Source organism: Phyllobates terribilis, unplaced genomic scaffold (genome assembly GCF_046119375.1).
Source record: "Phyllobates terribilis strain yellow unplaced genomic scaffold, ASM4611937v1 Scaffold_2__4_contigs__length_985480577, whole genome shotgun sequence".
Classification (NCBI taxonomy): Eukaryota; Metazoa; Chordata; class Amphibia; order Anura; family Dendrobatidae; genus Phyllobates; species Phyllobates terribilis.
In genome coordinates, this window is record NW_027362762.1 from 218,806,062 (window position 1) to 218,821,432 (window position 15,371).

The 15,371-nt window shown below is 40.7% G+C and overlaps 1 protein-coding gene and 1 long non-coding RNA gene across 2 annotated transcripts in view; one reads left to right on the forward strand and one right to left on the reverse strand.

Moving 5' to 3' along the window:
- Positions 1-6,429, forward strand: part of LOC141204063 (uncharacterized) — a 64,230-nt gene extending 57,801 nt beyond the window's left edge. The window contains exons 2-3 of the long non-coding RNA XR_012275041.1: positions 2,440-2,508; positions 6,129-6,429. This is a non-coding gene — a long non-coding RNA (uncharacterized lncRNA). The remainder of the gene's footprint in view (positions 1-2,439; positions 2,509-6,128) is intronic.
- The window catches only part of TNFSF11 (TNF superfamily member 11), a 36,703-nt gene that overhangs the window by 6,242 nt on the left and 15,090 nt on the right, over positions 1-15,371 (reverse strand). Inside the window, exons 2-3 of the mRNA XM_073663907.1 lie at positions 3,547-3,592; positions 3,379-3,465 (exon numbers count right to left, since the gene is read on the reverse strand). Coding sequence (XP_073520008.1) covers positions 3,379-3,465; positions 3,547-3,592 — 133 coding nt within the window. The remainder of the gene's footprint in view (positions 1-3,378; positions 3,466-3,546; positions 3,593-15,371) is intronic.

The window sequence follows — 15,371 nt, forward strand, 5'->3', positions numbered from 1 at the left end:
AGACGTGAACGGCCACGCTCAATGCAAGTCTGAAGAGCGATACCGGACACATCTATTCGGAATGTGGCTGGAAGTATGCAAATAGCATAATTGTGGTCACATGACCACCTGCTCCCGCCACTGGAGAATCCTCACAGAGTGGACTGTGCAAGCTGTGAGGATTCACAAGTCTGCAGTCACAGAGTGACTAAGACCTGACAACCCCTTGAGGACTAGGTTAAAAATAATGTACTGGTTTTATTCCATTATGAAACTTATTGGCTCTTTTCTGCACAATCTTCCTTTAACATTGACTGTCGGAAAAAAAAACTTAGCCAGGAGTTGGAGTTTATTTTCCAAATCCTGCACCACAATTTTGTGAACTGTTTCCATTAGTAGTTGTTCCAAAAAAAAGAAATGAGAAAAAAAAATAGGGCCATGAACTTATGTACTTACATGGTGGTTAAATATGGAGATTTATTTATGCAGAAACATCCCTAACTAATGTCATTTATAAAAGGACTGATAAAACTGCAAGCTTTGAAAAATATTTAAATAAGAGGACCACGTTGAAAAATGCTTTTGCTCAGAGATTAGGCAAGTGGTTGAGTGGTCAATATTTATTTAGGACAGGCCGACTGAAAGCTAGCAAAAAAATTATATATTTGAAGAGGAATATAAAAAGCTCTCAACAATTTTGGCAAGATGTGCTATGGTTTGGTTAAAATCATGTAATAATTTTAGCCAAGTTTTGGTCAGTTTATTACTATGTGCTCTCACAGACCTTATGTCTGGGTGGTCAAAAAAGATTTCTCAAGTGATATCATTTTTAGGAAGACTTTTCCAGAAGAAAATAAATAGAAGGTCGGTAGAAATAAATACACTGCTCAAAAAAATAAAGGGAACACTTAAACAACAGAATATAACTCCAAGTAAATCAAACTTCTGTGAAATCAAACTGTCCACTTAGGAAGCAACACTGATTGACAATCAATTTCACATGCTGTTGTGCAAATGGAATGGACAATAGATGGAGATTATTGGCAATTATCAAGACACACTCAATAAAGGAGTGGTTCTTCAGGTGGGGACCACAGACCACATCTCAGTACCAATGCTTTCTGGCTGATGTTTTGGTCACTGTTGAATGTTGGTTTTGCTTTCACACTTGTGGTAGCATGAGACGGACTCTACAACCCACAGAAGTTGCTCAGGTAGTGCAGCTCATCCAGGATGGCACATCAATGTGAGCTGTGGCAAGAAGGTTTGCTGTGTCTGTCAGCGTAGTGTCCAGAGGCTGGAGGTGCTATCAGGAGACAGGCCAGTACACCAGGAGACGCGGAGGGGGGCGTAGGAGGGCAACAACCCAGCAGCAGGACCGCTACCTCCGCCTTTTTGCAAGGAGGAACAGGAGGAGCACTGCCAGAGCCCTGCAAAATGACCTCCAGCAGGCCACAAATGTGCATGTGTCTGCACAAACAGTTAGAAACCAATTCCATGAGGGTGGTATGAGGGCCCGACGTCCACAGATGGGGGTTATGCTCACAGCCCAACACCGTGCAGGACGCTTGCCATTTGCTACAGAACACCAGGATTGGCAAAGTCGCCACTGGCGCCCTGTGCTTTTCACTGATGAAAGCAGGTTCACACTGAGCACATGTGACAGATGTGACAGAGTCTGGAGACGCCGTGGAGAGCGATCTGCTACTTGCAACATCCTTCAGCATTACCGGTTTGGCATTGGGTCAGTAATGGTGTAGGGTGGTGTTTCTTTGGAGGGCCGCACAGCCCTCATATGCTCGCCAGAGGTAGCCTGACTGCCATTAGGTACCGAGATGAGATCCTCAGACCCCTTGTGAGACCATATGCTGGTGCGGTTGGCCCTGGGTTCCTCCTAATGCAGGACAATGCCGGACCTCATGTGACTGGAGTGTGTCAGCAGTTCCTGCAAGATGAACGCATTGAAGCTATGGACTGGCCCGCCCGTTCCCCAGACCTGAATCCGATTGAGCCCATCTGGGACATCATGTTTCGCTCCATCCACCAACGTCAAGTTGCACCACAGACTGTCCAGGAGTTGGCGGATGCTTTAGTCCAGGTCTGGGAGGAGATCCCACAAGAGACCATCCGCAATCTCATCAGGAGCATGCCCAAGCATTGTAGGGAGGTCATACAGGCACGTGGAGGCCACACACAATACTGAGCCTCATTTTGACTTGTTTTAAGGACATTACATCAAAGTTGGATCAGCCTGTAGTGTGTTTTTCCACTTTAATTTTGGAGGTGACTCCAAATCCAAGCCTCCATTGGTTAATACATTTGATTTCCATTGATGATTTTTGTGTGATTTTGTTGTCAGCACATTCAACTTTGCACAGAACAAAGTATTAAATGAGAATATTTAATTCATTCAGATCTAGGATGTGTTATTTGAGTTTTCTCTTTATTTTTTTTGAGCAGTGTATTGTACTGGACGATGGACTGCAGAACTGATGAAGGTTTGCCCATTATCCATAAGCTAAAAATAAGGTAATATGAAATAAGGTAATATGAACATACAGTTTCTATCAAACACTGTAGAAGTTAGTGTGTCAAAGTTTTAGCTAAAAACGACTCATCAGCGAACCTCTACAGACCGGAGTTAGTGCAATGATTAGGCTGGATTTACACAGTAGAATTAGTGTGAAAGAGTTTTTCTAGGAACAGTCGTTTCCCCATAATTGCCCAGTGGAAACAGGTTGCCAATGACCAATTGAAAATGCTCATTCATCAGTTGAAATGATTTTTAAGATGACTTAAAAATTATTCTTTTCTGCAGCCCATCTTACTGTGTAATTAGAGCATATGCTGCCGAGAACATTGGCGTTCTGTGTGCATAAGAAATGTGGTTTAAACAGGCTATTGCATGACTGCCAATCATCAATCAAATAGCTGATCAGCGGTCATTTAATGCCGCATTTCAGGTGGTGTAAATTCCCAATTGGCTAGGGACACACAGCAGTATATTCTCTTATCTGAAAGATTGAGGCCAAATATGCAAATCACACTCTGATCAAACTGTGATTCGATTCTCTCAGTTAAGGAGAAAATGGAGAAAAGTAAATTCTCCATTTTCTCCATTCTTTCAATCCATGGATATCGGACTGCACTTGGATGCCATCTGAGTGCAGTTCGATGTTTTCCACAGACTCATTGACTTGCATGGCCGAGTGTGATCCGAATATCCGAATACCAACTCAGTCCAAGGAAAAAAAAGGTCTTGGCCCCTACATGCTACAAACAGATGGGATAGCAAATGTCTGGTGACAGATTCCCTTTAAGAAAAAAAACAACAATTTTTGAATATTTTTGCAGGAGAACATTTTGTATAGCCAGCCACTGTGCAATATTCCAACTTACCGGACGTGCTGTTACCTAACGTAAGATGTGCAGCTGGCCACGTCTCGTGGTTATGGCTCCTTGTCAACACTGGATCCTGCATTATTTCTAAAAATGAAATGGAAATTATGTGATGTCAAACTTTTACAATAGAGTAAAATGTTCAAATATGACTAAGCCGCAACTTACCATTCCCTATATGATACTGCTTTTGTGACATCGGTCCTTGTACTGCCTGGAGAGTTAAAACACAAAACATTATATGAAATGAGAAGAAAAGCTATAATTATCAGGTAATGAGAGCTTCCTTCACTGGTCAAATATTATAATAAGGGAAGGAAACTCAGAGTCACAATCTGTTGTAAAATTAGCGGAACAGCGTTAAAAAGTTTTTCCTCCTTTAAAGAAAGTAGTCCCCAAACAATTTTTTTTTACATTTTTTTTTACAAGTATCTAAGACAGGAAATATTCCCCACTCTCCGATGCAGCGCCAGTCCTGGTCTTTGTTTTTTTACAAGTATCCAATTATTTGTGAACCACTTTCTTGAAATAATATAAATATTAGGTAATATAACATGTATAATAAAAAAATGATAATACTAATAATAAAAAATACAACATACATGGATTGTCGAGATGGTCACTTAAATTGAAACCACAATGAGCTTTTGGCAAGTTTTTGATGCTGCGTATTTTTGCTGCGTCAAAAACGCAGCGTCTTACAGTCCTAGCAAAGTTGAAGGGATTCATAAAAATCTCATTCCCACTGTGCTTCTTTTTAACGCTGCGTAAACTGACCCACGGTGCGTTTTTCAAATCCGCAGCATGTCAACTTCTCTTGCGGGTGCGCAGAGTTTTCTGTGCAGAATTTCCCCATACACTTGAGGGTGTGGAAATTCCCTAGGTCAAAAACGTGCATGCGTTTTTAGCGTGTTTCCACGGCGGAAACACATAAAAAACGCATGTAATCCGAACCAAAGTATAGTAATAAAGTTTTTTCAAGGCAAAAAATCAGGAAGTATCAAAAACAAAGTAGCTTTATTTAAAGAATTATTGAGAAAAGCCTCGGCACTCAGTATTTCTTAATTGAATATATTTAATGCAAATAAAGCACGACGTTTCGTCCAATACGTCCTTCATCAGTGCACTCCAAGTGCTGTGAGTAATCGGGATTAGAAGGAGGGGAGGAGGGCGCAGTGTCTCAATAGAATTTGGTCCATGGGATCTGTGGCTCCCAGTGTGCAGAAATATGGGGTGGGGAACGCGGTATCCACCGCTGGTTCTAAAGCCTGCTGCAGATGAAGGTCGTGTTGACAGAAACGTCTGTGCTTTATTTGGACTGCATTAAATGTATTTAATTAAGAAATACTGAGTGCTGAGGCTTTTCTCCATAATAGTTTGATATTGGACCTTACTCGAGCACCGGAGTCCGGTAGTGCTGCGGTTTTCCTTAAATTATGAAAAGTATGACACAACAAACAGACAAAAAAAGCAGAGTCAAAAATGCAACAAAAACGCATGTTAAAAAGGCACACAAAAATGTAATAAAAAACGTAACCTAATTTAAATAATAGATGCAGAAATTCTGCAACATCAAAAATGCATCAAAAGCTCATCATGGGAACATAGCCTTAAAGGGGTTGTACACTACTTTATATTACCCCCAACGTATCCCCCCAGGGCCCCTAAGACTTTTTGTAAATACCTTATGTTGCAGATAATGCCTGTGAGCGCTGGTATCACTGGCCGCTCACAGGCATCACGTGACCCCGCGCTGCAGCCGGCTCTGACATCCGCTGATGTCACGACAAGTGCTGGCAGCAGCCGGGGGTCTTTGTCTTCCTCATTCCAGGTGGATGCCAGGCTGTGGGCGGGGTTATCCCCCCGCATAACACCCGGCATCCACCGCGCGCTCTGCCTCTCCCCATTCATTGGGAAAGCGCGCACCTCACTTGTTGTGACGTCAGCACGGGGTCACGTGATGCCTGTGAGCGGCCAGTGATAGAGCCGCTAACAGGCAGAAACAGCAACATAAGGTATTTACAAAAAGTCTTAGGGGCCCCGGGGGGGTTCATAGGGGGGTAATATAAAGTAGTATGCAACTTCTTAAACAATGCTTTTCAGCAAATACTATTAAGCAACTAAATAATTGCATTTCAAAGTAACTGAACAAAAATCATTCCAGATATATGTAAGTGGCTCTGTAATAAAATTGCTATTGTTTTCTTTACTTGCACATCTCTCTCCAAGACATATGTTACATATAACAAAGACTAAAGAGGAAGAAGAATTCTGAATCCCCAGCATATTAGTAATATTATCACTGAGCTACATTGTCCATCATGCTTGCTCAGTACAGTTGTAATATTCACTGGGTATGAATATCTGTGCATTATACAACACATGTAGCCAACATCCATATATGCAGTTTCTATAGCTTTTAACTAATTAGTTAGTGATTTCTTCATGCACACTTTTTGTAGCATTTATTTTTTGTTTTTGTTTTTTTAAAAGGCATGTAAAAAACTTTTTTTTTAAAGCACAGGTTTTTGGAAGTGTTTTTTTTTTTATTTATAACCTGCATTTTTTTGTGTTGTTTGGCTTTTTCACATGCACATCACAAGTTGGGTGTGGGTGTAAGAATGGACACAGGGGCTGAGCCCACTCCACTTGGGTTGTGGGTCGAGCAGTTGTCAGTATCTTTGGAGCAAATTGCAAGGGTGATATTAATACTTTGCATTTGAAATCTGTTTTTTTTTTTTTTTTTTTAGAAAATCTGACAATATTTCCAGCAAATTTACTTAAACAGCAATATCATTCAATGTGACAGACAGAGAATGAATATCGGAAGAAAGCAATTGTAAACTCTCCACACCGGAAGTGGAATCTTCAAGAGTCATTCAATATTTATTTCAGCGCAGATACCTTTTCTACCGCTCCACTAAATGCCAGCTGTGTTCTCTCACAGCCATTTCCGTCTTCTTTAGCAAATGGCTCCACCTTATGAAACCATGGTTTTGATATTAAAATTTAGAAACACGATGCATGCTGATTTGAATTTATGATGTTAGAGGAAGCAATAGAAATACTACTACGTCTCACACAGTCAAAAGAAAAAGTTTGGTAGCGTGTGAGCCAGTTGGAAGAAGTTTTATTGCTCAAAGTAAGACTGTGTTCAGACATTTCATTTTTCTCTTCTTTTTTTAGGAACAGGCAAATTAAATAGGTGCCCTTTGCATCAATTAGGTAAATTAAAGCAGTGGGGCCCATTTATTATTACGGGGTCAGTCTGGATTCTGTTCTTTAAAATAAAAGCAAAAGTTCTGCTTTTTTTGTGATTATGTATGTTTTGTCATTTACTTTGTAATTAGAGATGAGCAAATCCAAACTTAAAAGTTTGAGGTTCGTACCAGACAGTTTGTGTCTGGTGCTAAACGCCGAACACGGACCTCTTCCGGAAGTCAGTTGCAATGTTCAAAGTTTGGGGGAAGTCCATTGCAGAGAGAGAGGGAGAGCTCAAAAGTTTGGGTTCCCATTGTTTTCAATGGGATTCAGGTTCTGGTTCAAGTTCGGGTAGAGTTCTGGCATCTGAACCCAACTTTGGAATAAAGTTTGGGTTGGGTAACAGAAACCAACTTCCATGGGTCTGCTCATCCCTATTTGTAATCCCAGGTCTGGTAAGGAAACCAAACATGTCTCCAGAGCTTGTTCGCCAAAGTTTTCTTTAACTTTTGTCTTGTACACGTGCTGCGTTGGGGTCTTGGATTCAAATAACACTAAAACATCTGCAAAGAGTTTGTTATGCTCTCCCTGTGTTTCCTCCAGGTTTTCCGGTTTCCTCCCAGACTCCAAAGGCATACTAATAGGAAATATAGATTGCCAGCCCCAATGGGGACAGTGATGATGTTGTCTGTGAACAGCTTTGAAAATTAGTGGCGCTATATAAGCAAGTAAAATAAATCTCATTTTGTTACTCTCAGGCCCCATTCAGATGTGTTTCACATACATGTTCTATCAGTGTTTGTCACTGATAAATGGATGAAAAATGGCAATACAAATCTATGTGTCCATTAAAAACACGGCACACCGATAGCATCCGTGAGCCATCCGTGTTTAACATTGCAAAGGATAGAAGATTTGTAATTTATTTACAGTCTTTATCCATCCATGAAAATCACAGATGAAATACTGATAACACACAGATAATAAAAACACTGATGACACCAGTACCTTTTTTTGTGTATGTGAAAAACATGGACGTCTGAATGAGGCCTTACTGAGAATGTTTTATTACATCTTACTAATAATCTCACAGACTGTTGTATCTAAAAATACAAAACTAAGGGGTACCAGCTTGGGAGCACCACGACAATCCATTATTTCCAGGTTAAGTATGGACATACCCTGTACATTTATACGGTGTTTATAGCATAGATTGCTTGAGGTTAGATTTTCACATTCCATAATCCCCCTGGTAAACCTCAGTTATAATTACCAGGGTTTGCCTTTACCACAACTCACTGATCGGATTTGACCATTATATAAATTCTTCTGGAATTACAATACTAAACATCAGCAGTGTCTAATTTACAGTAGAAAAACCCAAATTATCCTTTCATGTTTTTTGTTGATCAATGAGAAAAAAATGTATATGTCGATAATAGAGGGGTTGTCCAGCAGTGAAAGTTTGTTTTGTAAAGGGCCGAGAAAGGTTTAAAAGGTTATGGACAGCCTTGTTTGCAATTTGTCTTACGTAAAGAGGACCTGTCACCAGGTCATAAGTGACCAGTTTTTGCTCTTATTTTATTCCTGCCGCTCCACTAAATATCCCGTTTTTAGTCTTTTTTTTGTTGTTGCTTTGTTTTTAAATCTGTCATATAGCCCCAGAGATATGGACCTTTTAAGTTGGTATTACTTTACTACTTTTTATTGTATTTATGAAGAAGGCAGCACTTTACTTAGGGTAAAAATGCAAAGCACCCTAAAGACAAACCCCCAGAGAATATTTATGGCGGATTTATTAAAAAAATAATAATTTGTAAAAAAAAAAAACGGGATAGTCAGGAGAGCGGGAATAAAATAAGAGTATGTCTTCTTTAATTCATCATGTATGTACCTTCGATAGCTTGTGTTAATCTCCCTATGGCTGGCTGTAGAATGAGATAACTCAGGGTTCATCAGTTTCATCATCTGTGCTTAAAGAGGTTGTCCACTACTGGGACAAACCCTGCTCTATCACCACGTTTCCACCAAGAAATAATAAGGACACGGCCCCACTATCAGTAATCGGTCAGTATTTTTTCTCAGGAGTGGAAGCCAAAACCAGTGAGGAACAATCAGAGAAAAGGTATAATAGAAACAAGTCACCAATTCTGCATTTATCACCCACTCCTAGTTTTGACTCCCACTCCTGAGAAAGTTTTCTCAAAGCCAAAAAGCAGGATATATCAAAAATAAGGCAGCTGTAACAACATACCAAAAAGATAAAAAACGCATCTTCAAAAACACAGGCAAAAAAAACGTACATAACCTAATTTACCTAATAGGTGCAGAATTGTTGCAGAAAATCTGCAAACATCAAAAACTCTCCAAGTACTCATCACAAGAATATAAGCTAAAGAAGGCAAACTGTGCAAAATTAAACCCATTTCTTGTGACTAGCCATGTTGCCATAGCTTTCATATTAGTGGGATATTGTCAGATACAACATTGATTTGGCAGGCATTTATGGGTATTAATTTATTATGTACTTGTAAAACATGTTAGGGAAAGATTTAGTAAAACAGGCCAAGTATTTAAGCTATATATAATTATAGGCAAAGGAAACATTATTTTAAAGGTCTTTAAAAGGCAACGTTTATCTACCACTTCCTCTTCTTGAACTCAAAGGAAACCAGCCAAAAGATGCAAAGCTGACAACCCACCATGGGAACCTGGTTTTGCCTGTGAGAGCTTCCGCGAAGCATAATATCCTGTCAGATCTGATCACAGCTTTTCTTTCAGTTGTACATGTAAACCCAACCACTACCCGTTCAGCAATGCAGCCACTCGTCCGGAACACTTTTGCCATACTAATGCCACATTTCTAAAATTGTGTCAAATTTACATCATGTAGAATTTATACCATTGAAGACCCAAACTTGAAGCCTACCACAAATCATGAGGGCAAGGTCTGAATATCTAAACCTTGAAAAATATAAATGATCGCTAAATCGATTATCATCACTATTATTATGTTTTCTAAGAACTAAACATATGGGAACGATTCATTAAGACTGGCGCTATACATACCAGTGTTAACTACTGTTAATGAAGGGTCGTGCAGGAGTAAGATGCGCTTAATTCAATAACAGGGAGTATCTGTAGTGAACAATGACGTAGTCATAATTCTAAGGGTCGTTTCACATCTGTGTTGTAGCTTCAGTGTGAACTGTAAGAACGTTCATCATAGGTTTCTCCACAGGTCCAGTTTCAGAACATTTTTAGAGCTGTAGCCTGCCAAGCATTTATTCTGCATACGAGACCTCTTCACTTGCTCCAATAAAACACGTCAGTGTCTATGTGCCCCAACAACAAAATAACACCTTCCAAAGTCTGCACCCTTTTATTAAACTATTCACCTATAGTGAACAGTCAAAATGTGCTTCATTTTTTAGAAGCCAAATATAATCCCTTTAATAATAGTTACTATTGGAATTTTGCTAAAAATGTGTCTCTTTATTATATGTCCAAATTTCATAATAAACAAAATTTCCCATAAATGTGCAGATTTTCTAAGCTGTGTTACTTTTAGACAATGCAATCTTAGACTAGACCAGGAATGTCAAACTTAAACACACAGAGACCAAAATGAAAAACGTAGACAAAGTCACGGGCCAACCAGTATACAGTATAATGTGTCCCACATAGTTCTCCATACAGAATAATAGCCCCACATACAGGTGGCGGTTCTGGTGTTGGTGGCCAAATACAACCACCCTGCGGGCCGGATTTGGCCGACAGGCCGGAGTTTGACACGCATGGACTAGGCCATGTGAAAATGCGCCAGATTTATAAAAAATCTGTGGCATCTTTATACTATCTGAGTTTACTATCTATTTGTAGTTGGCTTTCTCTGGTAAATTAACGCCAAGCTGTAGCACAATTTCACAGCACTTTGGGGAAGGGGGGGTGAAGAATCACAATTTTGACCACTCTCATTTTTTTTAAGCCACCACATGCTCTTTTGTGGAGTATGTTGAAAAATGTGTCTAAAACAATAGCAATTAATGAGGTGGAAGGCAGGAAGACTTTTTTCTTTTTACAGAAATGAAGCCAGATTTCTGTTGCATATAACCTGTTAATTATCCACAAACTGTATTAGTCTGGGGTCACTCACAGCTTTTGGCACATGTGTACCATGCATTCCAATGTGTTTCTGCCGAGAAACATCTCCCTAAGGCTATGTAACCGCGATGCAGAATTGATGCGGATTTTTCCTGAGCGTTTCTGCCTCTTCCTGGCAGAAAAAATCCACATGCGTTTTTTCTGCCAGTGAGAAGCATTTCTTAAGCGTTTTTGCATGCATTTCCACATGGGTTTTTTCAAGCGCTTTTCCAAGCGATTTTGGCATCACTTGGAAAAGTACTTGACAAGTTGGTCACACAATATAAATCCATGCAACTGGCATGGATTTATATTGTGTGACCAACTTATGCTGCTGTAAATGCAGCATGAATAGTAAAAAAAAGAATTAAAACATAAAAAAAAATACCTCTCCGGTGGCGTGCTCTGACCTCGGCGTCCCATGGTGTTCTGAAAGGTCCTGCGTTGACATAATTTAGTCATCTGACAGGTCACGCGACCGCCAACGTCAGCGGTCGTGTGACCATCACATGACTAAATGACGTCACCGCAGGTCCTCTCAGAACACCGCGGGACGCCAAGGACAGAGGACACCACCGGAGAGGAGACCGGGGGCCACAGGAGAGGTAAGTATAATGCTTTTTTTTATTTTAACGTTTTAATTATTTTTTTACTAATGGTACTCGGGTCGGATGAGAGTCTCGGGTACCATCCGCGCATTGAACAGCATAACATTCGCATGCATACATGTATACATGCGGATGTTATGCGGTTCAATGCAAGTCAATGGCGGCGATTTTGCCACGATTACGCACAAGAAATGGTTGTGCTGCGGATTTTTCCACAATGATAGTCCGCGGCGGAAATTTCCGCAGCATGTGCACAGCACATGCGGATTATCCTTGGGAAACATGGCAGAGAACTTAACAAGTGTTTTTAATGCGTTTTCATGGCGGAAATGCATTAAATCCGCATTGTGGGCACATAGCCTAAATGTGACAGTGGCTCTCCACTGCATAATTTTAAATTATTCACAAAAGATTTGCTTACTTTTTAATGCCCATGCAGTTTCTGCAACACCATGCAGCCATTAATAGGAAAGCCACTACCAACTAATAGGAGTTTGTCAGCGGGTTTTTGCTATGTAATATGAGAGCAGCCTAATGTAGGGGCAGAGAGGTTGATTCCATAGATGTATCACTTGCTTAGCAGCTTGCTGTAGTTTCAATACAATCAGTGTTTTATTAGCAAGAGATTATCACTGCAGGACTAGGTGTCGCATACAAGACAGACTAGCTAATCTGTGTAATCCTGCCCCCACCACTAATTGGCAGCTTGCTGCCACAGGAAGTTGCCAAGCAGTGGTGTGGGTGGGGTTACACAGTGCTCAGAATTCTATCTACAGCAGAGAAAACAGGGATTTTATTACAACTAAACCAAGCAGTGCAGTAAGTGATACATTGTGGGAATCAGACTCTCTGCCTCTACCTCATGCTGCTCTCAAATTCCAAAGTAAAAACCTGCTGAAAGATTCCATTTACTTCTAATGATCCAACAGAAAGTGGATGCCACATTTAGGAAGCAACTTCTCAGCAGATGCATGATATACACTGCTCAAAAAAATAAAGGGAACACTTAAACAACAGAATATAACTCCAAGTAAATCAAACTTCTGTGAAATCAAACTGTCCACTTAGGAAGCAACACTGATTGACAGTCAATTTCACATGCTGTTGTGCAAATGGAATAGACAATAGATGGAAATTATTGGCAATTATCAAGTCACCCTTAATAAAGGAGTGATTCTGCAAGTGGGGACCACAGACCACATCTCAGTACCAATGCTTTCTGGCTGATGTTTTGGTCACTTTTGAATGGTTGTACTTTCACACTCGTGGTAGCATGAGACGGACTCTACAACCCACAGAAGTTGCTCAGGTAGTGCAGCTCATCCAGGTTAGCACATCAATGCGAGCTGTGGCAAGAAGGTTTCCTGTGTCTGTCAGCGTAGTGTCCAGAGACTGGAGGCGCTACCAGGAGACAGGCCAGTAAACCAGGAGACGTGGAGGGGGCCGTAGGAGGGCAACAACCCAGCAGCAGGACCACTCCCTCTGCCTTTGTGCAAGGAGGAACTGGAGGAGCACTGCCAGAGCCCTGCAAAATGACCTCCAGCAGGCCACAAATGTGCATGTGTCTGCACAAACGGTTAGAAAACGACTCCATAAGAGTGGTATGAGGGCCCGACGTCCACAGATGGGGGTTGTGCTCACAGCCCAACACCGTGCAGGACGCTTGACATTTGCCACAGAACACCAGGATTGGCAAAGTCGCCACTGGCGCCCTGTGCTCTTCACAGATGAAAGCAGGTTCACACTGAGCACATGTGACAGACGTGACAGAGTCTGGAGATGCCGTGGAGAGCGATCTGCTGTCTGCAACATCCTTCAGCATGACTGGTTTGGCAGTGGGTTAGTAATGGTGTGGGGTGGCATTTCTTTGGAGGACTGCCATTAGGTACCGAGATGAGATCATCAGACCCCTTGTGAGATCATATGCTGGTGTGGTTGGCCCTGGGTTCCTCCTAATGCAGGACAATGCCAGACCTCATGTGGCTGGAGTGTGTCAGCAGTTCCTGCAAGATGAACGCATTGAAGCTATGGACTGGCCCGCCTGTTCCCCAGACCTGAATCCGATTGAGCACATCTGGGACATCATGTCTCGCTCCATCCACCAACGTCACGTTGCAGCACAAACTGTCCACGAGTTGGCGGATGCTTTAGTCCAGGTCTGGGAGGAGATCCCACAGGAGACCATCCGCAACCTCATCAGGAGCATGCCCAGGCGTTGTAGGGACGTCATACAGGCACGTGGAGGCCACACACAATACTGAGCCTCATTTTGACTTGTTTTAATGACATTACATCAAAGTTGGATCAGCCTGTAGTGTGTTTTTCCACTTTAATTTTCGGGGTGACTCCAAATCCAGGCCTCCATTGGTTAATAAATTTGATTTCCATTGATGATTTTTGTGTGATTTTGTTGTCAGCACATTCAACTTTGTACAGAACAAAGTATTCAATGAGAATATTTCATTCATTCAGATCTAGGATATGTTGAGTGTTCCCTTTATTTCTTTGAGCAGCGTATATGCACTGGGCACTATGTGTGACCCCAGCCTCAGTGTGAAATCCACCTTAAATAGGCCAGATGTATAAAGCATCTGATGATCATTTATTACTGGTTGATAGATGTAAAAAACCCACAATGCTGTGTATGAATTTGGCCTGAAATTAGGCAAAAAAATTGAACTTTTTATTCACACTCTTAAAATAGACTGCAAGGGTTATTAAAGGATATTTGATTTAATAAAAAGAATATATGACTAATTCAAGTCAATTACCCTACTTGAATCACCAGTGACCGGACTAAAGTGCTGTCTTATTTTAATCATATTATGAGAAGATCTAACTATTTGGAAAATAAAATAATGCTTGGAATAATTTAAGACAAAAGAGGAAGAGATTAACCAGTAATATGGATTTATACACCCACATAAATCATGAAGATGTCATTGATTATTTTGAATCCAAAACAGAAGGTACGGAATTCTATCAAATCACTAAATCTGTTAATAGAGCACAAAATAATAATAAGCATAATACAAAGTGTTTTAGACCTAAACTAATGCCAACTATTGAACTACCCCAAAACTGTAACTTTTCATAAAATGAGATCTAAGAGCAGATGATTTATGGGACAGACAAACTAGAAGAGATTTCCACAAGATAAATGTGACTGTAAGGCTGGAATAATAATCTTAAAGCCTGAGATTAACATTCTGTCTCTTTTCCACACATCCTGTGACTGATTTTTGTGGTTATAACATAAGCTTGTAGAGTAGAGCTTGCAAAACCTTATAAACTTTCACTCATCTTTCATTTCTTTGTGGTTGTCCAACACATTCTTCTTACAAGAACTAAATCATTTTAAAGTGGACTTGAGCTTAAATATGTCATAGAGGAACAAACTTTGCTGTCTATTGTTTTCTAGAAAAGCACACTCACTTTAATCTAAAAAAAATAAGGGAAATATTAATTTAGATATCATTAATGGGGTTGTTCTTCCTTAGAGTACAAGTCTGCAGTCAGACTCTATGTGACTGCAGACTTGTGAATCTTCATATCGCGCGCTGTACGCATGACCGCAAGTATGTGATTAGCCAACTAGATGGGGGCAGCCTCACTCAATGCAAGTGTATTGAGCAAGGCCGGACACAGTCTAGTCAGAACGTAGCCGGAAGTATGCAAATCGCACACAATGCACAGTGTGTGCAATATGAACATTCACAAGTCTGTAGTCACAGAGTGATTGTAGACTTGTAGCCTTAGGCGGGGCAATGCCTTTAAGAGGGAGAAGCTGATAATATCTGTGTATTATGGATCCCTGACCAGCATGTCCCAGAGTTGGAGCTTAAAGTGGTTGTCCAAAAAATAGACAAAGCTTGGGTAAAGGAAAGTTATGCTGTAAAATAAAGTAAGCATTACTTACCTGCTGATTTCCCTGCTGCACCATTACTGCCTCTCCACTGTTTCTTATTGCTTTTTGTTTACCGAGTTGCAGCGGTGACATCCCTTCTTCCACAATTGCCAGATGCAACCAATCACCGTTCT